This window comes from Rhinopithecus bieti, unplaced genomic scaffold (genome assembly GCF_001698545.2).
Source record: "Rhinopithecus bieti isolate Rb0 unplaced genomic scaffold, ASM169854v2 scaffold_17971, whole genome shotgun sequence".
NCBI lineage: Eukaryota > Metazoa > Chordata > Mammalia > Primates > Cercopithecidae > Rhinopithecus > Rhinopithecus bieti.
The window spans coordinates 2,847,186-2,871,044 of NW_016809834.1; the positions used below are offsets into that span (position 1 = coordinate 2,847,186).

Genomic DNA, 23,859 nt, shown 5'->3' on the forward strand with positions numbered 1-23,859 from the left:
CTCTTGACAGTGTCTTTTGCAGAGTAGAAAGTTTTAATTTTAATGAAGTCCATCTTATCTGTTCTTCCTTTCATGGATCATGCCTTTGTTGTCGTTTTTTAAAAGTCATTGCCAAATCCAGGGTCATCTACATTTTCTCCTATGTTATCTTCTCACAGAGTTTTAGTTTTGGATTTTACATTTAGGTCTGTAAGCCATTTTGACAAAATTTTAATGAAAGTGTAAGGTATATGTCTAGATTCATGTTTTTGCGTGTGAAGGTCCAGTTGTTCAGCACAATTTATTGAAAAGTCTGTCTTTTCTCCATTTTATTTCCTTTGCTCCTTTTCAAAAATCAGTTAACTGTATTTATGTGGGTCTATTTCTGGGTTCTGTATTCTGTTTCTTCATCTGTTAGTCTAATCTTTTGCAGATATCACACTACCTTAATTACTATAACTTTATAGTAAGTCTTGAAGTCAAGTAGTGTTAGTCCTCCAGCTTGTTCTTCTCTTTCAATATTGTGTTGGCTATTCTGGGCCTTTTGCCTCTCTCTATAAACTTTATTTTTTACATTTTAAAATTGACTTTTTAAGAATTTATTTTTAATTGACAAATAATAATTGTGTATATTTGGGATACAGTATTCATGTAAACTTTAGAATCGGTTTTTCAATATCTCAAAATAACTTGCTGGGATTTTGGTAGGAAGTGCACTGAATCTGTAGATCAAATTGGGAAGAACTGACATCTTGGCAGTATTGAGTCTTTTTATCCATGAACATGGAATATCTCTTATTTAGTTATTTGCTTTCTTTTATCGTAGTTTTATAGTCTTCCTCATATAGATCTTGTACATAGTTTGTTAGATTTATACCTAAGTATTTTATTTTGGGGGGTGCTACTGTAAAAGGAGTGCATTTTATTTTCAAATTTCACTATTCATTACTGTTATGTAGGAAAGCAATTGACTTTCATATTTTTTTTTATCCTGCAAGCTTGCTATAATTGCTTATTCCAGGAGGTTTTTTTGGTCCATTCTTTTAGATTTCCTCCATAGAAAATCATGTTGTCTACTTCTTTTTTTTTTTTTTTTTTCTTGTCTTAATGCATTAGCTAGGACTTTCAGTACAGTGTTAAGAAGGATTGGTTAAAAAGTTATGTTCTTTCTTTATTCCTGATCTCAGTGGGAAATCTTCAAATTATTTGTCATTAAGTAGGATGTTAGCTGTAGTTTTTTTGTAGATATTCTTTATCAGATTGAAGATACTGTCTCTTTATTCCTAGTTTGCTGAGTTTTTATGATAATGGGTGCTGGATTTTGCAAAATGCTTTTTCTGCACATGTTGATAGGTTCGTGTGATTTTTCTGTTTTAGTCTGTTAATGTAATGAATTACATTAATTAATTTTCAAATATTGAACCAGCCTTGTATACCTGAGATAATCCCACTTGGTCACAGTGTATAGTTTATTTTTATACATTGTTGGATTTGATTTGCTTATGTTTTGTGTCAGCAAATATATTATATAAAAAAGAAACATTTAAAAATAATGTTTTAAGTAGGAAATACAAAATGTAGTGTTTTCTGTTGTATATGATATTTGCTAATAGAAAACAATTGTACACTTGATTAAAGTGTTTTAAGAACTCTTCTTTTCAATGAGCATTTTATTTAGTTAATAAAATTTGATTTGTTTATAGTTCTGGAAAAATTTGATTATGGTAAATACAACATAAAATTTACCATTGAAGCAGCATTTTTATCTGGGGTAATACCTGAGGTTGGTTGTCCCACAGCTACAGAAAGTTAGGATGCAGACAACCAGAGTGAGATTAAGAGCGCAAGTTTAATAGGCAAAAGAAAGAGAAGAGCTCTCTGTGCAGAGAGGGGTCCCAGAGAAAATGGGTTGCCAGTTCTGTGCTGAAACGCACAGGGTTTTATAGATTAACTGGAGGAGGCAGTGTTTGATTTGCATAGGGCACAAAAGATTGGTTGGACCAGGTGTGCCTTTTGCATAAAGCATGTAGAAGCTGGTGGCCCCACTTTAATCTTTTATTATGCAGATGGTTCTCTACCTGGCCAGTGCCATGTTGCCTGCTTCTTTTACTGGACACATGATGACAAAGAAAAGAGAAGATGGAGCAGGCTCCATGTTGAACATACCTGGCTTCCAGGTAGCCCTTTTCTATTGGCACAGCTGCCGGCATTTACCCATGCAAGCTTCTAGCTTGCTTATCTATGTCTGCAGCTTGAATTTTCAGGCCACTCTTAGTTAGAAGTGATTTGGGGGCTGCTTTCTATTAAAAGGGAGCCCTTACCGATAACTCCTTTACCTTCACTATCTGCCTAAATAATTTCTTCCTGGCTCTTGTGTCACCATCTTAACCGTTTTTTAACATGTACAGCTCAGTAGTGTTATTACATTCACATGGTTGTGCAACTAATTTCCTGAAATTTTTTTTTTTATCTTGTAAAATTACAATTCTATCTTTTTTTTTTTTTTTTTTTTTTTTTTTTTNTTTTTTTTTGTTAAAATTAAATTTTTTTTTTTTTTTTTTTTTTTTTTTTTTTTTGAGACAGAGTCTTGCCATGTCAGCCAGGCTGGAGTACAGTGGTGCAATCTCGGCTCACTGCAACCTCTGCCTTCCAGGTTCAAGCAATTCTTCTGCCTCAGCCTCCCAAGTAACTGGGACTACGGGTGCTCACCACCTCGCCCTGCCAATTATTGTATTTTTTAGTGCCCACCACCTCGCCCTGCCAATTATTGTATTTTTTAGTGCCCACCACCTCGTCCTGCCAATTATTTTATTTTTTAGTAGAGACAGGGTTTCACCATGTTGGCCAGGTGCTGGTCTCAAACTCCAGACCTCAGGTGATCTGCCCACCTTGGCCTCCCAAAGTGCTGGGATTACAGGTGTGAGCCACCAGGCCTGGCCAATTCTATGCTCTTTAAACGACAAATCTTCCTTCCTTCCTCCAGCCCCTGGCAACCATCACTACCTTCTATCTCTAGGAATTTGACTACTTAGGTATATCATGTTAGTGGAATCATGTAATGTTTGTCTTTTTGTGACTGGCTTCTTTCACTTAGCATGAACACTTCAAGGTTCATCTATGTTGTGTAGCATGTGTCAGAATTTTCTTTTTTTTCAAGGCTTAATCATATTCCTTTGTATTTATATACTATATTTTGTTTATTCATCCATGCATGAATAAACATGGGCTAGTCACTTTTGGCTGTTGTGAATAATGTTGCTGTGAACATGGATATGTAAATATGTTTTTGATACCCTGCGTTCAGTTCTTTTGGATAAATGCCCAGAAGTGGAATTGCTAGATCATATGGTAATTTTGGTTTTAATTATTTGAGGAACCACCATACTGTTTTCTGTAATAGCTGCACTGTTTTATATTCCCATCAGCAGTGCACAAGGGCACCAATTTCTTTACGTTCTTACCAACAGTTATTTTATTTTTTATAGTAGCCATTCTAGTGGATATGAGGTGGTATCATATTGTGCTTTTGATTTGCATTTGCCTGATGAGTAGTAATGTTGAACATACGCTTATTGACCATTTGTTTACTTTTTCTGGAGAAACACCTATTCAGGTCCTTTACCTATTTTTTCATGGGGTTGTTATTTTTTGTTGTTGAGTTGTGGGAGTTTGTTATATGTTCTGAATGTTAACTCCTTGTTAAATACATGATTTCCAAATATTTTATCTTATTCTGCAGGTTGCTTTTTCAGTCTGTTGATTGTGTCCTTTGATGCATAGTTTTTCATTTTGATGTGGTAGAATTTATTTTTACTTTTGTTGCCTGTGCTTTTGGTGTCATAGCCAAGAAATCATTGCCAAATATCCAGTGTCATGAAGCTTTCCCCCTGTTTTCTCATGAGCGTTTTAATAGTTTTAGTTCTTATGTTTAGATCTTTGGTCCCTCTTGAGTTCGTTTTCGTATAAGGTGTATGGTATAAGGAAAGGGTCCAGCTTCATTCTTCTGGATGTGGATGTCTAGTTTTCCCAGTACGATTTGTTGTCCTTTCCTCATTTAAGGTTCTTGGCACCCTTGTTGAATACTGTTTGACTGTATAATTGTGGATTTGTTTCTGGGTTCTCTGCTCTATTCCATTCATCTATATGTTTTTCTTTATATACTATATATATTATATTAAAACTTCAGAGAAGGGGGAAACAAAAAGCTTGAAGAAAGATACAATCTGTGTTACATGAAACACAAGGGGTGATCTATGTCAACAGAATATTATGTCTTAGAAATATTTACTAAACAAATGAAACAGATGATTTAGGAGGGGTCACACGTATTTTAAAATAAATGAATAATAATATCATTTCTAACAGTTTTATCCCAGGGTTTATATGAGACCCTGATTTGGGGTCTCTTACAAAACGTAATTTTCCTTTTTGCAAAGGGGACACACGTGCTGGAACTGACAGAACTCCACTGTGATGCTGTGATGACAGCATCACACTGTTTTGATTACAGTAGCTTTGTGTAATAAGTTGAAGTCAGGAAGTGTAAGACTTCCAACTTTTCTTTTTCAGTGTCATGGACTGTCAGGTCCCTTGAGAGTCCATGAATTTTAGGATAGATTTTTCCTTTTCTGCAAAATTGCCTTTGGGATTTTGATGGAGATTGCGCTGAATCTGTGGATTACTTTTGGTGGTATTGAAATATTAACAATATTGTTTTCCAGTCCATAAACATGGGGTGTCGTTCTGTTTATTTGTGTATTTAATTTTTTTCAATTTACAAGTCTTTCACCTCCTCAATTATGGTTATTCCTGAGTGTTTATTTCTTTTTGATGCTATCGTAAATGGAATTGTTTTCTTAATTTCTTTTCTGGATTGTTCATCGTTAGTGTAGAAGTGCAACTGATTTTTGTGTGTTGATTTTCTGTTCTGCAACTTTGTTGAATTCGATTTTTAGTAAAAACTTAATTTTCTTAAAATCATTCTTTAAAATTTTCATGCTTTGTTCAGTCCTTATTTATTAAAAAATTTAGATGAGTATGGAACTTGTGATTAGGCCATAGTTAATTTTTAAAATCTCCTCAGAAAGCCTAGTTTTTAAGTGTATATAGGTGGCTGCCACGGTTACGATAGAAGTATACTTATTTCCATGAGAAGATTTGTATTGTAAATCAACTGCCTTCCTTTCTGCTATGATCTGAATATTTGTGTCCCCTCAAAAACCTTTTGTTCAGACCTGATTCCAAAGAAATAGTATTAAGAGGTGTGTCCCTTTGGCAGTATTAGTCATGGGGGTGGAGCTCTCATGAATGGCATTAACGCCCTTATAAAAGAGGCCCAAAGAAATTTGCTTGCCCCTTCTACCATGCGAAAACACAGCAAGAAGGTGCCATCTATGAGGAACAGAACTGTGAGGAAGAAATTTATGTCATTTATAAGCTACCTTGTTTATGGCATTTTTGTTAAAGCAGCCTGAAAGGACTAAGACACTTTACATGTTAATTGTGTTATATAAAAGATAAAAAAGACCAGTAATTTTGAGACCTGTAGATACTGGCTTGAATTCTGGAGTGAGAGAAGAAGGTGATGTGGCTTTATTATCAAAGAATAGGCAGTATTTTAAGTGGATGCTCATTTGGTTTTGTATAAGAAAACATTTTGTTACAATTATTAGTACAAGAGATTATTAAAATCCAAAATAGATTTTAATCCACCTGACATTTCAGTTACTATCAGCAGAGTAACTGGACAACTTCTAACATTACATTTTTTTAATACACAGAAAATTCAAGTAATTTAAAAACTGTTTTAGATTAATCTTGAAATATGTATTTGCTCTGGAATGACCATATTGCAGCATGATTCTCATGAACTTCAAAATACTTTATTTAAAAAACAACTTGAGGCAGCAGAAGTATTATAGTTGTCTGACTTTATCCGTGTGATGTATAGGGCCTCCTTGTCTCCTGATCTCAGTAAGCTTACACTGATCATTTCAGATCAGAAAAGCAGAAATGGCTTAGTTCTAAAGGGACTGTTTGGAAAACATTTCCAAATAACTGCAGCACTTGGATGACTACTTCCCTGAGTTTTGCTTATTCACTGAAAGCAGAACTACGGTGCTGAGCCCTCCAGTGACATGGGCCTTCTGCTCTCCCAGACATTTGCCTCTCTTCACACCTGCTCTGAATCCAGCATGGAGCAGACGAGGGAGTCATGGAGTTCTGTCAGTTCCAGCACGTGTGTCCCCTTTGCAAAAAGGAAAATTACGTTTTGTAAGAGACCCCAAATCAGGGTCTCATATAAACCCTGGGATAAAACTGTTAGAAATGATATTATTATTCATTTATTTTAAAATACGTGTGACCCCTCCTAAATCATCTGTTTCATTTGTTTAGTAAATATTTCTAAGACATAATATTCTGTTGACATAGATCACCCCTTGTGTTTCATGTAACACAGATTGTATCTTTCTTCAAGCTTTTTGTTTCCCCCTCTTCTCTGAAGTTTTAAAACCAGTTTTAACTGGCTTAAAGTGTGTGTGTGTCTGTGTGTGTGTGCGTGTACATGCATGCATTTGCACTTTCCTTTGTTTTGATTTTATAACCACCTGGCCTTTTCATCAAGTTGCCTGGTGCTTAAGTACCACAGTTCATTTGGGCTTAGCTTTCTGTGTATATATGCGACTGACATAAAAATAATTTGTTTTCTGTATTCTTGTGGACATGAGTATATGGTCTTAGGGAGGGTCATTCAAAATGACTTAGCTTATAAAAGTAAATGTTTATTTACTCATTTGTTTGAGAGGTATGAACCAAAGTACACATATATAAAAAGGTTATGGATTTTAGTATTTTAATAATGTATTAGATTAAAGATGAGACTAATACTGTTGATTGAGGATGATAATTTGACAATTTACAGTGACATAAAGGAGAAGGAATTTATTGGTACTTGTAATTGCGAATACTGAGTTCAAACATGGGGTAAATCCAGGGACTGTAACAATGTCATTAGGAATATCACTTTATTCTGTTTATTCTTTTACCTTTTTTTTTCTCGCAAACTTTCCTTAGGACTCTCCATAATAATATCAGTTGGTTTCTCTGACCGGTTTAACCACCCCAGGGGGAGAATTTTCCTAATTTTCTAATAGCTTCAACAAAAGTGAGATCAAGTCTCTGGCTTAGCTTGGGTAATATGTGCTGAACCAGCCTGAATGATAGAATGCTCTGAGCAAGTCAGGGTCATATGTTCACTCACTGTTGAAGTGAGTGATGCACATGGGATGCAGTTAGGATTGAAATCAGTTCTGTAGTAATGACATGAACTAAAAGTAAGAGGGACAGAAGTTTCTCCAAAGGAAAATCAGGACTCTTTAGTTACTAGGAATGAAACAAAAACAAGAATATTTACAATAATATAGAAATGTAATAATAAATGTGTTATTTAAGGATTGATATAATGCTAGGTTCTCTGTGGGCCTTAAGTGGTTTTCAAATGTTTTTGCATATTAAAATCACTCGGGAAGGTTTTAAATATCTCAGTGTCCTGACTGCACACCAGGCCAGTTAAATCAGAATTTCGTTAGTTTCTGTGTAATTACTTTGTTTTGAAGTTCCTTAGGAAAATCATGCTAACAAGAACTAGGTAGACAGAGCTGGTAGACAGAGCTGGTAGAGCCGAGGTTCGAAAAGAGGGATTTCAGGGAACAGAGAAGTTCACATGGGAGAAGCAGGATCCAATGGAGAGAACAGAGGGGCCTCAGAGACAGAAAGAAGGACCTCCAGCCTAGGAGGTACCTTTCAAAGGAAGCCTGGGACTCTAATCTAGTTTCAGAGAGTACACTCAAAATCTTAAGTATCAAAGATCTTGCCAACTTCAGTGGATATTCAGTGGTTCAGGAATCTGACTCACTAATGGATCCCCATCAGTCAGTCAGAAGTGAACTCAAATGTGCAAACATAGGGTCCTGGGTCCAGTGATGAATCTGATTCTGAGTCACAGCACCATAACTGTTAAAGAAAAAATTATTCAGTGATACTTGCTAAAGCATGATAAGGCCGACTTTCTTCAGAATCATTGAGATACTGGTATAGGGACCCACAGCAGTGGGATTTTGGAATTGGAGAAGAGAAACTGGGCCCAACTCCAAATGCAGCATGGGCAAGTGGGAATGTATATCCAAGGAGCAGGGTAGGGGTTGGTGGATGGAAGATTAAGAGTAACATCAGAGTAAGGGGTTTCTGGGTAGAACAACCTAATGGTTCTTGCTGAAGATGGCCAGAGTAATTAATTTGGGGAATGGTGAAGGATAAGGAACCTGATCAGATATCAAGGGTGGGGATACTCTCACTAAATGGACTCAGTAGGATTCTTGCTAAAACTGGTTTTTACAACAGGGAGCACAGGTAGGTCTACAAGAAGATTCAGGAGACTGACTAAAGTTTCATCAAGAATCTTTGTCAGTAGACTTGACCTTTTGATACTTAAGTTTTCTTTTATGCGGTTTTGTTTTAAACAGGCTAATAGCTCGTCAGCTTGCTAAAATCCATGCTATCCATGCACACAATGGCTGGATCCCCAAATCTAATCTTTGGCTAAAGATGGGAAAGTATTTCTCTCTCATTCCCACAGGATTTGCAGATGAAGACATTAATAAAAGGTAAAATTATTTTTACATTTGAAATTATGTTTTACGTTGCTTTGCTCTATGATAGGGTTTCAAAGGTAATTGTAAAGTTTCATTGTATAAAATATGGTTTTCTTTCTTTGCATTGAAGTAAAATAAGCATTGATTCTTTGGCTGTAAGATGGCACTACAGAAAAAACTGCCTCTCTATCCCCCTCAGTGTCCCCTTCCAAAAAATATGCCCTACAACAGCAAGGGGCAGAGGTGGAAGTAGGGGAACACCATTTAAAAATAAAAAGGTAGGTGGTAATGGTGAAGCAAGATTTTTCTTGACTTTTTAAGATACTGCAGAATTGAGAGGCAAGTCTAGTATTATGTAGAATACAAGCACAAGAGCCTGGAGCCAAACAGATTAAATCTCAGCCGTACTGGTTAACATTTCTGTTGTGTAACTCACTCAACTAGGGAACTTACCTGTTTTCTTATCTATAAAATGGAAATTACAGTAGTAGTGTATTAACCATAGAGAGGTTTTGTGAAGATCGAGATAGTATATGTAAAGGTCTTTATAACAGTGCCTGGTCATCACGTAAGTGTTGAGGTAGCTACTGTTTTAAAAATTACTATTGTTATTCAAAGAAGGTTATTTGAGTTGTATTTCTTTCCTAGGCTCTCCAAGGTTTATTTTAAATCCTTAAGGTTAATGATTCTTTGGAAAAGCTGGAGGTGTACTATAGTAAATAATAGGAAGAAAACCCTTACCCCAGTAGAAAATAATACAGCTAGAACATAAAACACAATTAAAATATTAAATGCATTTTGTATTTCTTTTATTCCATTTTGTTTGTTCATGATTATAAGTTTTATAATCCTTTGAATCCCACAATTTTCATTCAACACTACCTTTAAAAAAAAAAATTTAAAAAAAGCACCGCATTTTTGACCAGTCATACCATTTTGAAAAGAACATATGAGGACTACTTGTGGAAGTTGTATGTAGAGAAGAATACAGTAGTGGGGAAAATATAGGTAGAAACCACCTGAACAGGCAAATTAAAATGTAAAAAGAATCTGTATTTGTACTGTTAATGGAGAAGCAAGGAGTAATTCGAGAGACTTTGGAGAAAAAATCGAGACGTCATCAAGTATTAAGGGAAGGAGGGAAGGAGTATAGCTGTTTTGTAAGCCTGATTGGTGCTATTGAGGAATGAGTGGTAGCAGCCAATTTTGTTTCCTTTGATTTTTTAATCAAATTAATACAAGTATAGATAATAATTAGTATAGATGAGGACAGGACAAAAAGCCACGATTTCTAGTCCAGCTCACCATGCTGCCTCCCGCCCTTCACAGTCTCACTACTCTGTGGCAATTTCTATAATAGTTCTGTGTTTAACATAACTGGATTATATAAGGATAACTTTATTTTTTATCAACTTTTATAGACAGTAATCTTTTGACTTTTCTGAGAATTTGGATTTATATTGCATTTACCCTTTCAACCTTGAAATACGTATTTTTAATTTTTAAAATAGTCTTTGTAACTTTAAATAACATTCTTAAACTTCTGTTTATTAAATGCTTTGTATCTTTGTTTTGTCATCTATAAAATTGACATAAATGTAAATTATTTAGAATAGTAGTTAGTAATTGTTAGTTATTACCTATATATATCACTTAGAAACACAAGTTTTTAGTGATTTTTTTTTTAACTTTTGTCCTACATTTTAATTGCTGCTCAGTTTCTTTTATTCATGTCTAAACTTACTATATAGGTTTTCTTTATTCTAACTTTTGACATAATCAAACTTGAAAAAAAGTCACACAAGATATAACTCTTCTTTTAAAACTAAAAGGTTCCTAAGTGATATCCCAAGCTCTCAGATTCTTCAGGAAGAGATGACTTGGATGAAGGAGATTCTTTCCAACCTGGGCTCACCTGTTGTGCTTTGCCATAATGACCTATTGTGTAAGAATATAATCTACAATGAGAAACAAGGTAGGTATTTGACCTTAGCAGTAAGTAAAATTGATTTATTTTATGTTCTTAATGGTCATTTCATCTCTATATCAATAAAATAAATTCAAATGCAAGGAGTAAGATCATGCATGAAACCTTGAAAGATTTTCTTTTAGGTTATCAAGTTACGGTAACTGATAATTTAGGATATATATTCTTTTAATATTTGTATAAAATATGTTTTTTAGAATTGGTTAGAAACGGATTGTGATTTCTGTGGGATTTTTAAGTATAAAATGATGAAATGAATTTGTTTATAAATTTAATTGCAAAACTTATTTGGTTGTTCATGAGTTGAACATGTACCTGCTTATAATGGGGGATGTGGAAAATCAACAAAGTGACATTGAACTGCTTTATAAATAGAAAAATTTTCTCACAGTGTTGGGAAGGACAACAATATTGAAAACAAATGTGTCTCCAGGTTTCTCATTATCTATTTATTATGTTGATTTGGTAGTTATTTTGATGCTAAGGAGAGAGCTCCAGATGAAGGAGATATTATTTGTAGTTTCTCAAATTTATGTCTACTAAAGTAATCAAGAAATCTTGGTAAATAATTTCAACATTTTTTGAGGTAGCCTAATACTTTTTGGTGAAATGTTTTTGTGTTCATATTTGTACACTGTATTCAATTTCTGTTTTCATATTTAAGAACCACTCGGTTGTATTATATTACTGGCTAAAGTGGTTTGAGGTTTGGTTGCTAAATGATAGATGCCCTTCAACGCTAAATTGAAATTTAAAAATGAAATTTTGGTTGAAGGATTCTTACTAACAAAAAAATGTTTTTGAAACCGTGTTTTCATTTTATAGGAAACTAGTTTATTTTATTTTATTTTATTTCTTTTTTGAGACGGGATTTCGCTCTTGTCACCCAGGCTGGAGTGCAATGGCATAATCTTGACTCACTGCAACTTCCGCCTCCCAAGTTCAAGTGATTCTCCTGCCTCAGCCTCCTGAGTAGTTGGAACTACAGGTGCACATCACCACGCTCAGCTAATTTTTGTATCTTCTTTTTTTCCTTTTTTTTAAGAAGAGAGAGTTTCCCCATGTTGGCCAGGCTGGTCTTGAACTTCTGACCTCAGGTGATCCACCCACCTCGGCCTCCCAAAGTGCTGGGATTACAGGCATGAGCTACCGTGCCCGGCCTTCTCTGTTTTTTTTTTGTTTTTTTTTTTTTTTAAGTGATGGGATCTCACTATGTTACCCAGGCCTGGAATGCAATGGTGTAATCATGGCTCACTGCAGCCTTCAACTCCTGGGCTCAAGCAGTCCTCTTGCCCCACCCCCCTGAGTAGCTGGGACTACAGGTGCATGCTACCATGCCTGACTAATTTCAAATTTTTTTTTTGTAGAGATGGAATCTTGCTATGTTGCCCAGGCTGGTTTTGAATTTGTGGCCTCAAGTGATCCTCCTGCCTTGGCCTCCAAAAGTGCTGGGATTACTGGCGTGAGCTACTGTGCCTGGCCTGAAAACCAGTTTTTGAAGATAGTTATTACAGTTGGAAGAGCCGATTTTGAATCAAAATTGTGCTGTTGTAAATATACTAAAGCCTAAGAATTCACATTAGCATGGTCATAATTATATTAAATTACTGTTTATGACCCTTCTTAGAGTGTAAGGCGGGACTATTCAAATACAAAGGTTGATAGATATAGCTGACTTTCACTTTAAGAAAACGAAAGGTACACTGTCGAGTGGTAGGCTTACGCACATATTGCCGAAAATATGTTCGAGAATTTTTTATGTTTGATATTTCAATGTCGATTAGAGATCTAATTTTTTCAAAAACATACTGAACTAACATTTTGTTTTGAATCATCTTGAAATGCTCATGTGGAATCATTTTAAAATTTCGAGCGTACCCTAAAATATTAAGTACTTGACAGTGTCCTTTAATGTCTTTTTGTCTATTATATATAATTATCATAGTTTATATGCACTACATTATATACTGGTAACCAAATCTCAATGCCATTTGTGAGACTAGAGCATTAGTTATGCATTAAAGCAGTGTATGAGCTTGTAAATTCAGTGCAGGACCTAATAAAACATTTTATATAATGGAATTTCAAGTGAGGGACTTCATCTTACATTTGAAGTGGACACTCAGCTTTATTTTTAACTGCAAGTTGATCAAAGAGAATCTGTTATTTCCTTTAGAATATAATTTTAAACTTTCATATTTTAATTTTTATAAGTTTCTTTTGCATATTCATTTCACAGAACAAACTTGTTTATATAAAACCAAAAAATAAGGGACCAAAAAAATCAGATTACTTTGTCTTGGGTATTAAAAAATACATTTTCACTTTTTTATTTAAATGGTCACTTATCTCTAAACTATTTGTCAGTTATGTGAAAAGTTCCCATGTTTTCACATAAAATCTTTGTTCAGTTTGGCCTTAAGAATGCAAGGTTGTCATTTGTTTTTGTGCCAAGTTACTTGAATCATACCTTTGTGTCTAATTTTCCTTTCACAGAAAATTTTTACAGCTGTACAGATGAACTGTTTTGATACATTTTTTAGAGTTTGCCTTTTTTATTGAAGTCTCTTTTGTATCATTTGTTTTTTCTTAGTCTTTGTGGTTATGTATGTGTCTTAGTTACAGAAATGTTCTGTTTTTTTTTTCTCTCTCCTTACCAGTGGTTTTATAATGTTCACTAGGAAGTCTAGTTTTGATCCCATGGTATCTGTTTAAAAAATAATTTCTATGTGAATAGTTGAAACATAAGCATTAAGAAATATGGTTAGAATGTTCAAATAAAAATCTAAAGCTGGAGTATGACAAGACGCTTACTTAGCCTAGTCTTTAGTGTTACATTTCAAATTAGGAACTGATGGTTTTGAGAATTTAACTATATGACATATTTGAGTGTTTACTATAAGTAGAAGATACCATGCCTTATACTTAAAAGGTATGAATTATATTATTTAATAAATTTAATAGGCAAAAATAGTCAATATTGAGTAAATTTAATATGCAAACTAGTTATATGTTTGCATTTAATATGCAAATAATATAATATGCATGTAGTATAAGTAGTAGATATGTTTGCATATTAAATGCAAGTGTATAACTGGTAAATATGGGACTTAATTAACAGATAGATATGACGTGACGATTCAGTTCACTAAAAGTGCAACTTTTAGTTTCTATCTTAACTATAACTTGTGAGATTAATTTCGAGATTAATTTATATTAATCTCTGTAATATAACTTGAGAGATTAATTTAGATTAATTTAGAATTAAGATGTGTATGTATATGAGTATATGTATACATAACATATTTATACACAAGGCACACATACTATGAGCACCCTGCAGGTTGTAGGCATTTTTACATGCGAATGTTGTTGGAACTGATAGGCATCACAGGAAGAAATTGTATATATTTGAGATTGTAGCATAGCATTAACACTTATGGCAGCAATTTTGAAAAGGTTAATTAAAGCTAGAGATACAGACTGCAGTTATTTATCTTCTTAAACTAGTTGCTTTATTATAGCATATAAATGCCATGTTGAGTCTTTTGAGATTAAGATAATTTCCATATAAAATAAATGATTAAGCTGCATATTCACAAACATGTTTGATTTGTTATTACTTCTTAAGTCATTCATATGACTTGAGCTCCGGGTTTCATTACTGTGTACCCAACTTTGAGATACCAATAGATAAAACATAATAAGATGAAAGCCAAGGAACTGGCCTTAAAATCATCAAGCTCAGTCTTTGTCTGCAGTATGTTTCAGACCCTTAATTTCTCAGAAGTACAAATTTTAGGCAAACTTCTTAAATTTATACTAGATTATCTTGATGTCTCTGCATGTATGTTTAAACCATAGTAACTTAGATTTTGTACTAGACAATCTCTGACTCTTAAAAGCAGATACAATTAAAGCTTGGTTACTACCAAGAGAAATCAGAAAGAGTATAGATTTTGGAACTAAGCACATTTGAGTTTAGATCCCTACCCAGTTACTTACAGAAATAAATAGTATTAGACATATCATTTTATCTCTTTATGTCTTTATGTAAACACAGACTGTTCTTGACAATTTACATCAGAATCACCTATGGTACTTGGGAAAAAGTTTGGATTTCTGGGCCCCACCCATGACCAATTAAACAATAATTTTTATAGATAGGCTTAGAAATTTTGTGTTTAACAGATTCTGAGGCAGTTTTTGTGCTATTGATAGTCTAGAACTTTAGTTTGCTTTATTTGTAACTTAGAGACAGTATCTACTTCAGATGGATGCTAACAAGATTTTAGATTATGCATATAAAATATATAGCATTGGACCAAGGACTTAGCAGCTCTTAGTTGTAGCTATTATACTAACACAGGGGTTGGCAAACATTTTCTGTAAGGAGCTGTGTAGTACAACTTTTAGGCATTGTGGGCCGGATAGTCTCCATTGCAACTTTTCAGCTGTGTGTTGAGGCATGAATATACAGCGATAGACAATGCATACCTAAATGAGTGTAGCTGTTTTCCAATAAAACTTTTTCCAAAGATAGGTGGTGGATTGGATTTGGGCTGAAGGTACATGGTTCACCAACCCTGTATTATGTTTATAGCATTTGTTTTACAAAGTGTATCTGATTCTGAAAAATTGAAAAATGGTTACTGTAGGCTAGATGGTAGGTAGTTAAGTCTTATAACTACTAGTAGTAGTTATAGGACTTAATTAACAGATAGATATGACATGACAATTCAGTTTGTCTTTAAGTGCAACTTTCAGTTTCTATCTTAACTATAACTTGAGATACTAATTTAGAATTACAAATGTGTGTATATGTATATATGGGTCATATTTATACACAAGGCACACATGCTATGAGCACCCTGCAGTGTGTAGGCATTTTTACATGCGAATGTTATTGGAACTGATAGGCATCACAGGAAGAAATTTTGCCTCTACCTGCTCTCACCATGTCAGTTGACAGGACTCAGGACATGGGAGAAGAGTGAGCTTCCTTTCTGAAGTTGATGGTAGCTGTCAAGATTTTTGAAAAGTTAGTGCCAGGAATTAGGTGATTGGTAAGCAGCGGCCCATTCCTTGCCTTCAGTGAAATGACATCCTAAAAAGGTAAGAAAAGAATACTTAATGATAATGATGGTAGAATTTGATATATAATAAGGAAACCAAAAGCAGCGGTTCTTGCTCCAAAACTATAGGAATTATCAGTCATCTTTTAAATCAATCATTAATTTAATAGACTTTATATTAAGCAGAACAAATTGTAATATTGCCTATGACTAACTTTAAATCTAATGTTTTAATTTCAACTAATCATTTAACTACTGACATCAAGAAATTACGAAAGCTGTTGAGATTTCTATCTCATGTCTTGATGCTCTCTCAGAATGTTTATTGGTCTCATGACTTTTGGTGACTTTCATTTCTCCTCCTCTCTCCCATTTCTTCCTAAAAGCTCATGTAAATACCTAATATGTAACTTTAAATGTCAGTAATGGCAATCACTGTTTATTTTCTCTGTCAGCAAAATACAAGAAGCTGATTTACAGCTGTTTAAGGAAATACAAATGAGTAGAAGAAAAAGAAAGCTTTTTCTGGGAATTAAAGAGTAAATCAGGTTTTGTTTTGTTTTGTTTTAAGAGTTCTACACAATATAAATAGAAAATGGGTGAGTCCCCATAGTCACTTGTTTGGCTCTAAATCTTATCCACTGTATTATTACTCCTGAGAAAGCTTTGTAGTTGTCACGTTATTCATATTTTAATGACTGAGAAGAGTTTTTGCATTGATACTTTTAAAAAATTTAAATAAATACAAATTGATTTTTGTGTTTGGTAAACTGTGTTTTCTAGGGTGGTGTTTCTAAATGTAGTTTAATCTTTAACTTTGCTTTAATTTGTATTCTCATCCGCTAGTTAGCAGAAAATAAAATGTAAGTCACATAATAAAAACCTTAAATGAACTGTAAAAACCTGCAGCTATTAAGAAAGAGGGACCTAATATAGGTACTAGTTTGTTTGTTTGTTTTTTCATTCACGCATTCTGGCCCACTGTGTTCAGTCTTGTACTTGAATAAAAATGTCAGAAACACCACACTTTTTTCTTTAGTTTTCCATGCTTTTTTGTCTTTCCCCCTCCCCCAGCAAGTGTGTTATTGTGTGTCAGCATTTTCTGCAAAACTTCCATTTTTTCCACTAGCATTTAAGTATTTCCTGTGTCCTAGGGATTGCTCTGTGGATTGCATGATGAAAGAGGAAAGGGACCCTGCTGCCCCTCCAGGAGGCTGTGTGTCATGTAGTGGAGGAGTCCAGTCACTGAACAGATACCTACATTTAGAATGATGAGTGCCCTGGTGAAGGGGTACAGAGTACTACAGGACACCAGCATGAGGATTGAAGGGAAAGTGTTTCAGACTAGAATACTCCCTTTTTCTGTATAAGACAGAAAACATTTTGCTAGCATTAGGATTATAGTTGCTTTTCGTATTGTTCTCTTTGAACCTGCCTAACATTGCAGAGCAAGTAGGATGAGTTGGAAAGATTTTTCAGGTTCTCATATTGACTGTTTTGCTTTTCATTTTTATTCCTTTCTCCTAACAACAAAATAAAGGAATTCAGACAAACATGTCATGTGATAATTAGACAGCTTTAGGTAATACATTATTGTTTTTTGGTTTTAAAGTACCTTAAAAATTGGTAGACTGTTTTCAGTCTTTTACTAAGATTTGAACAGTTTAACCAGTAGTGTGGGGATTTGATTACCCTGATAAAGATATGCAAGAAATAAAGTAATAAAAGACAAAAATGTAGGTTTGGAAAATTCAAATTGTAGTTTTATCATTAATTATATACTTTACCCATTACGTGCTTGTCGTCATGATAATTATATAAAGATAACTAAAATAACAGTCTTAGGTCTTAAAGTAGTAGTTCTTTACTTTTAAAGGTCAAGGGTCCCTTGAGAATCTGAAAATTGAGAATCTCCTCCTAAGAAAGTGCACATACACATAAAATTTTAGGGAATATTCTAATTGTCTTTTCATCCTTGAAACCCCAATTAAAAATTCATGTCTTAAAGAACTGACAAGATGATCATGCTATATGAGCTAGTTAATTTTTATTGCTGATGTGGATATTCATTTAAATAAAGGGAAATTTTAGAAATCAAAAGTTAACTTTATAGAAGGAAAAAGTGTATTTTCTGTTGTTAGGAAAGCATTTTCCAGTAATTTGATTTTCTGGCACCCTAACTATGGGAAGTTGGCTTTTAAATTTTACTTTGTTGCAGAAGATTAAATTTAAGGTTGAGTTCCACTTTGTTTGCAATAGTTTGAAAAAGAATAGCTAATGCAGATTTTTTTTTTTTAATTTTTTTCCTTTTAAGCTTTGTGTCTTGTACAATGTGAGTTTGCCAAATTTTCTTCATCTGCTACAGATTAGGTATGCCATTGTTGCTGCCATGTGGCGGCGCACCCCGTGCTTCTTAAACGCACTGACTGGAGGTTTATCGCATCACTTGTTCACATGCACGGAGCCTGGTAACAGCCTCATCTGTATCTTGTTAGCTTCATTTTCTTATTTTTAAAATTTCATTATTTATAAACTCAACATAGCATTTAAAAATAAAGGCTAGTTTTAATTAATTAATGTTACTACAAAAGTCATTGCTAAAATTTTCATAGTGAAACAGATTTTAACTTTTGTTAAAATGTGCTATGCTTTAATTAAATTGTATTTACTCTACAAGCAGGCATGTTTTACCTGCCATTTTAACTGTATTTGCCAAATTCTAAATATAATTTTGAAAATTGAAATTGAAGCTTATGTTTATGTGGCAAAAGTAAGCTTCAGGACTGGGCTGTGTATTTTTACTGGCATGTAACAGTTAATATGAGCTCTACAAGAATTTGTTTTAGAGAGCTAAAGCTATCAACAGCTGCAGATTTTAAAATTACATATTAGAACTGTTAGGTTAGTTCAGTTGTACAACTTAGTAAATCTTGTATCCTGAGTTTCTGAAGTCTGGTGGATAGATGTCTCTGAAATCATTGGTTTTAGTCTTTTACTGATAGTTTTGTATAGGGAATTCATCTTTTCTCTTCTAAAATAACATTTTCCTCTAATTTATTTCTATTACTTATTGTACATAAATTTTAAAATAACAAAAATTAAAGAAAAAAAGTCACTTGTCTATCACCTGTTAATAGTTTAAACATTTTGGTTTATTTCCAGTCATCCTTCCCCGCATGCATTATTTACATATATATTTTTTCTCTGTAGGTATATTTTAATTTGGATCACAGTTTACTACTTAGTATCTCCTTTTCATATGACATTTGTAATTTCCCTGGTCATTATTTTTGAAAATGAGATTTCTTCATGGTTTTATTTCATTTTATTTTCATGCCTGTGAGTATTTTATCATGATGGTTGTCTTCACTCTCCTACTCCCCATGATTCCTAGAAAAGAAACTTTAAAATATGTTTCTACTTCCCAGTCTGCAATTTAGTAAAGTGATTTGGTTAACTCTAAGACTTGTGGAGTAGTGTTCTGTGAATTCAGGTATACAGACAGGAGGATCACTTCAGGCCAGGAGTTCAATGCCAGCCTGGGCAACATAGCAAGACCCCGTCTCTACAAAAAACAAAAGAGAAAAAAATATATAATACTTGAGGTAGTTGAATTGCCGTGATTTATTGTCACCAATATTTTAAATCTTATATTTATTATTATAATACACATTACATTTTATAACTGGGTTATAACTTTGATTATTCTCACTTATTTTATTCTAGATGTGAGTTATTTATACAAGTTTAGAATTATATATTAAATACAATTATATTAAAAATATTTGCTTTTATGTAAAACACAATTTGCCATGACATTTTTTGTCATATAATTTTGTTTTACTTTGTGTTTGAATATGATCAAATACTTTCCAAAATTAAACTTACAAATGTATATCAAGATACTATAATTCAAAAGCTGTTTTTATTTGGGAAATAAATAACAATGTGTAAAGACCAGGAATTTGTTCTCCTACATAAGCCTGATGATTAAAAGACAGTGTAACTATGCAGGTGTTAAACATTTTCTATATTCTTACAGCCATCTCTGTTCATATATCCATTTTAACTCCACACCCCTGTAAGCCTTTGAGTTTGTGATCCCTGGTGAAGACAGTGACCCACATTGATTTTTTTTTTTTTTAAGGCTTCTCTCTGTCTCTTTTGCTTTTTCTTTTGAATATAGGACCTATATCTTTGTTAAGGCAAATCCTTTATAATATTACTCAAAAGTTAAAAGTTCCTGAGTAGTAGTATGAAAGAACTAGATTGTCTTTGGAGAGCTATAATGACATGCCTATATATGTAGCAGTAATTTAGAATAGGCATCTATTTAGCTTATGTAAAAATTTCTCACATTTATAAACGTTAGCAGAAACCATACTTTTGCTTTTTTATAAGATAAAACCACCACCTTAATGCTGCTCAGATATGGAAACCTTAGGTAGTATTACAGGAAAATGTAAGCATATGATAGCAGCTAACTTCTTGTTAGTGATCTTACTTAATTTGCTCAGCACGTATTATAGCATTATTGCAAGATTTACAGAATTCAGGTTTGAAAAGTTTATATTTTATTTCCATATGTAGATAAGCTTGTCAGTTTACTCTTGGAGTATCATAGATAAAGTTTTTGTTAAAATTACACAGACTATTAGCAGTTTTCAAAGATAAAACTTTTGTTTCTAATTAAACTTGAATTTTAAGTAACTGGTGCCCCATGTGGCGAAAGATGTATTTTGCTTTTGTTTAAACTTAGAGAATGACTGTCTTTTCATTTTTCTTTAAAAAAGTGGACATTAGTGTTTACAGAGAAGCTGTTGACCAAGAGAAATAGTTTGAATTTTGTAAAGCTCATTGCCATAAAATTCACAGCCTTACCCTGTATTGTCTCAGAAGTGCATGTAATCAAGCACGTACAATGAGACAAAATATTGGAAGCTATTTAATTACAAATAGCATAGGGATTTTCTGATCTTATTTGTGATTTCTTAATGTCTTTGTTTTTGTGTCTCACATAGGTGATGTACAGTTCATTGATTATGAATATTCTGGATACAACTACCTGGCATATGACATTGGAAATCATTTCAATGAATTTGCAGGTATGACTGATGGAGTAACTTATTTAGCTTTGAAGTGGTATTTGCAGAATATTTTATTCTTTTTTTAAAGCAAATAAACTGGGAGCGTGAGCAACATTTTCCCAAGTGTTGTTGACCGTTTTTCTTTGCTTTTGTTTATCACTGGAGGAAAGCAGAGATGACCAAAATTTCTTCCTTAATTGCCATCAGAAAGTAATAGGAGAAAGATAATGATTGTGGCTTCTGTTGAGACCAGATATAGTATAAGGTGCTTCATAAATCTTACCTCATTTTTTTCTCCACAACGGCCCTACAAGGTAATATTCCCAGTTTACATATCAAAAAGAAACTCACCAACGTCACAGTAAAATACAGAGAACTAAGATTTGAAGCTAATTTTAAGCATTTAAAACATTTAAAAGTCTTTGCTGTTTCCAGTGTAAACTGAAGGCTTTTGGAATGTTGGTTCAGCTAAAAAAACTCAATAACTTTTTTTGTCTTTCGGCTATGACTATTGAAAGTTGGGGTCATTCTTTAGGCCCTATTAAATCTATAATTACTTAATTAAAATTACTAGTTTTTAATGTAAGTGGATCATAATTTAAAATCCATTTTATCACCCTTTTATTTAGAAATATGAAATGCTCTAAAAGCTAAAGAGTAGAACATACCCCTGAATGGTTTATACCTAGTAGGAATTTTTTATTGTTGAATTTATATTTGTGTAAGTTTATGTATTTATGTATTTTTATATACTTCAGATTACCAGACCGGGAAATACTCTGGGAAAAAATTTTAATTTGACGTTTCCAGTTGTTTTGGACTACCAAGCTTATCATATACATATAAGCTGTACATATTTTTATGTATCTCATCTATGGAAAGGGAACTAGCTGTACAGATAATGAAATATTACCATATTACTAATATAGACAGTCATTGCCATGGATATGAAATAGAAAACTCCAGTGATCTTCTAATGATTTCATGAGCAAAGAAAGTGAGCTAAACCTTGTGAGTTAGGTAGAATTTGGATGTGCAAACGAAAGAGAAGGAAAGGGGAAAGAACTACTTTTATAGGATATAAAATTCATGAAGGAGCCTAGAAAGTTATGGTACCAGTGAGGTAGATTTAGACCAACTTATAAAGAACCTTGGATGCTAAGGAAAATAGTATGAACTTTGTCTTCTAGGTTAGTATTTTCCAAACTACAGATCATGAAATTAAATTTTTGGGGTAATGACTTTTTTTTTTTTCAAAGCAAGGAATGGAAAAGAGAAACACAGTATCAGAGTTGGAAATTGTTGTTGGGGTAAATACTGTTGTGTGAAATTTATTATCAACTGGTTATATGTATAAAGTCTCAAAAAAAAGGTATTCTTGGTTGCAGTGAACTGAAATCACGCCACTGCACTCCAGCCTGGGCGACAGAACAAGATTCCGTCTCCAGAAAAAAAAAAAGTATTCTTACCATGAGTCATGTTTTAAAAAGTTTTATAGCCACACTTTGAGGTGGTTCTCCAAATGTCAGCATGCTTAAGAATTTCCTGGGTTGCTTCCTAAAATGCATATTTTGGGTTTGTGATGCAGCTGGTTCTAGCTACATACTTTGAGGAAAAATTGAAGCTATGAGAATTGATTTGGTGATCAACAGTAATGTGCCTTAGCGTTTAAGCTGAAATACAGAATGATTGGTTTATTATTTTAATAAATACTGTTTACTTAACGTGTACCATTCTAGCCAAAATGGAACTTTTCATTTTTTTATGAAAAAATGGTGGTTTTAGGGATTGTTAAGGTATGCCGAAGAGTTTATGTTTTAAAATTTTTCAGTGTATTTTTTTTTTTCTTCTAAAGGTGTAAGTGATGTAGACTATAGTCTGTATCCAGATAGAGAACTCCAGAGCCGGTGGCTGCGTGCTTACCTTGAAGCCTACAAAGAATTTAAGGGCTTTGGGACTGAAGTTACTGAAAAGGAGGTAGAAATACTCTTCATTCAAGTCAATCAGTTTGCATTGGTAAGTTCAAACGTACAGAATTAATGAACGGTTCTTACTGTAATTTAGAATGCCTCTACATTTTTGTCATCTTAGACAATTTCCTATTTTAAGTTTTGTGAATTTTTGTTCAAAATAGTGAAAATACATGACCATTTACAGTAGGCATTACCCCATTGCATTGCTTTTAAGACAATTTTGTTTCATTTGCTACTGTATCCCTAGCCCCTAGAGCAATGCCTGGCCATATGGTAGGTACTCAGTAATTATTTGTTTAATGAGTAGATTCTTGTTAGGGTTAAGATTGATGCACAAAACAATTTCTTAGTCTATTCCTTTCTTTACATCAAAGTCAGATTTTACAGGAAAGGAGCTTTTCCACAACACATTTTATAGTTAGATCTTATGTGATAAAAGTAGGTTGGAAGAACCAGTAGGATTATGTTTTTTATGACTTATCCAGTGTTTTATCTTCTTGACCTTCATTTGATAAGCAGTTATTTCCAGTCTTAAAGCTTTATTATTAAGACCTACTTCTCTTTGCATGCATTTATATTTTAAAAATTAGCTCATTAAATTATCTTTTGAGAACAATATGATACATTAGAATGATCTTTCAACTAAGGTGTTAGATAATTAAATGGAATAATAAGCCAAAGCTATTTTAGCTGCTGCTTTTCAGTTTTAATATAATTTTGTACAGTTGACACAGGAAATATTTGTTATGTTGTCTGTACAGATAGACCCTAGTGGTATACAAGTATACCATTTTTATAGTCTTAAAAGTACCATATGACCAGAGTTACTCAGAATACATCCCAAGTAAGAGAGTGTCCTGAAATGTTCCTTTACCTGCTGTTCTTATATCTATTTTTGGTACAGCTACTGGTTCAATTAATGACATGCTCTACAGCTGGTCCTAGGATGTCTGCTGTTTCTATTTATTGTATTTAAGCATGATCTTAGAGAATGTAGGCCTTTCTTTCTCTTTAGGTTACTTAATGAGCTTCAGAATAAACCTAATATTCCATTTATTCATTGAATTAATTTCCATGTAAAATACACATAGCTCATCAATTCTTAGT

The 23,859-nt window shown here is 33.4% G+C and overlaps 1 protein-coding gene across 1 annotated transcript in view; it reads left to right on the plus strand.

The window, feature by feature from the left end:
• The window catches only part of ETNK1 (ethanolamine kinase 1), a 62,251-nt gene that overhangs the window by 23,804 nt on the left and 14,588 nt on the right, over nt 1-23,859 (plus strand). The window contains exons 3-6 of the mRNA XM_017890542.1: nt 8,502-8,642; nt 10,463-10,605; nt 20,714-20,797; nt 22,635-22,795. Of these exons, the coding sequence (XP_017746031.1) occupies nt 8,502-8,642; nt 10,463-10,605; nt 20,714-20,797; nt 22,635-22,795 (529 nt within the window). The remainder of the gene's footprint in view (nt 1-8,501; nt 8,643-10,462; nt 10,606-20,713; nt 20,798-22,634; nt 22,796-23,859) is intronic.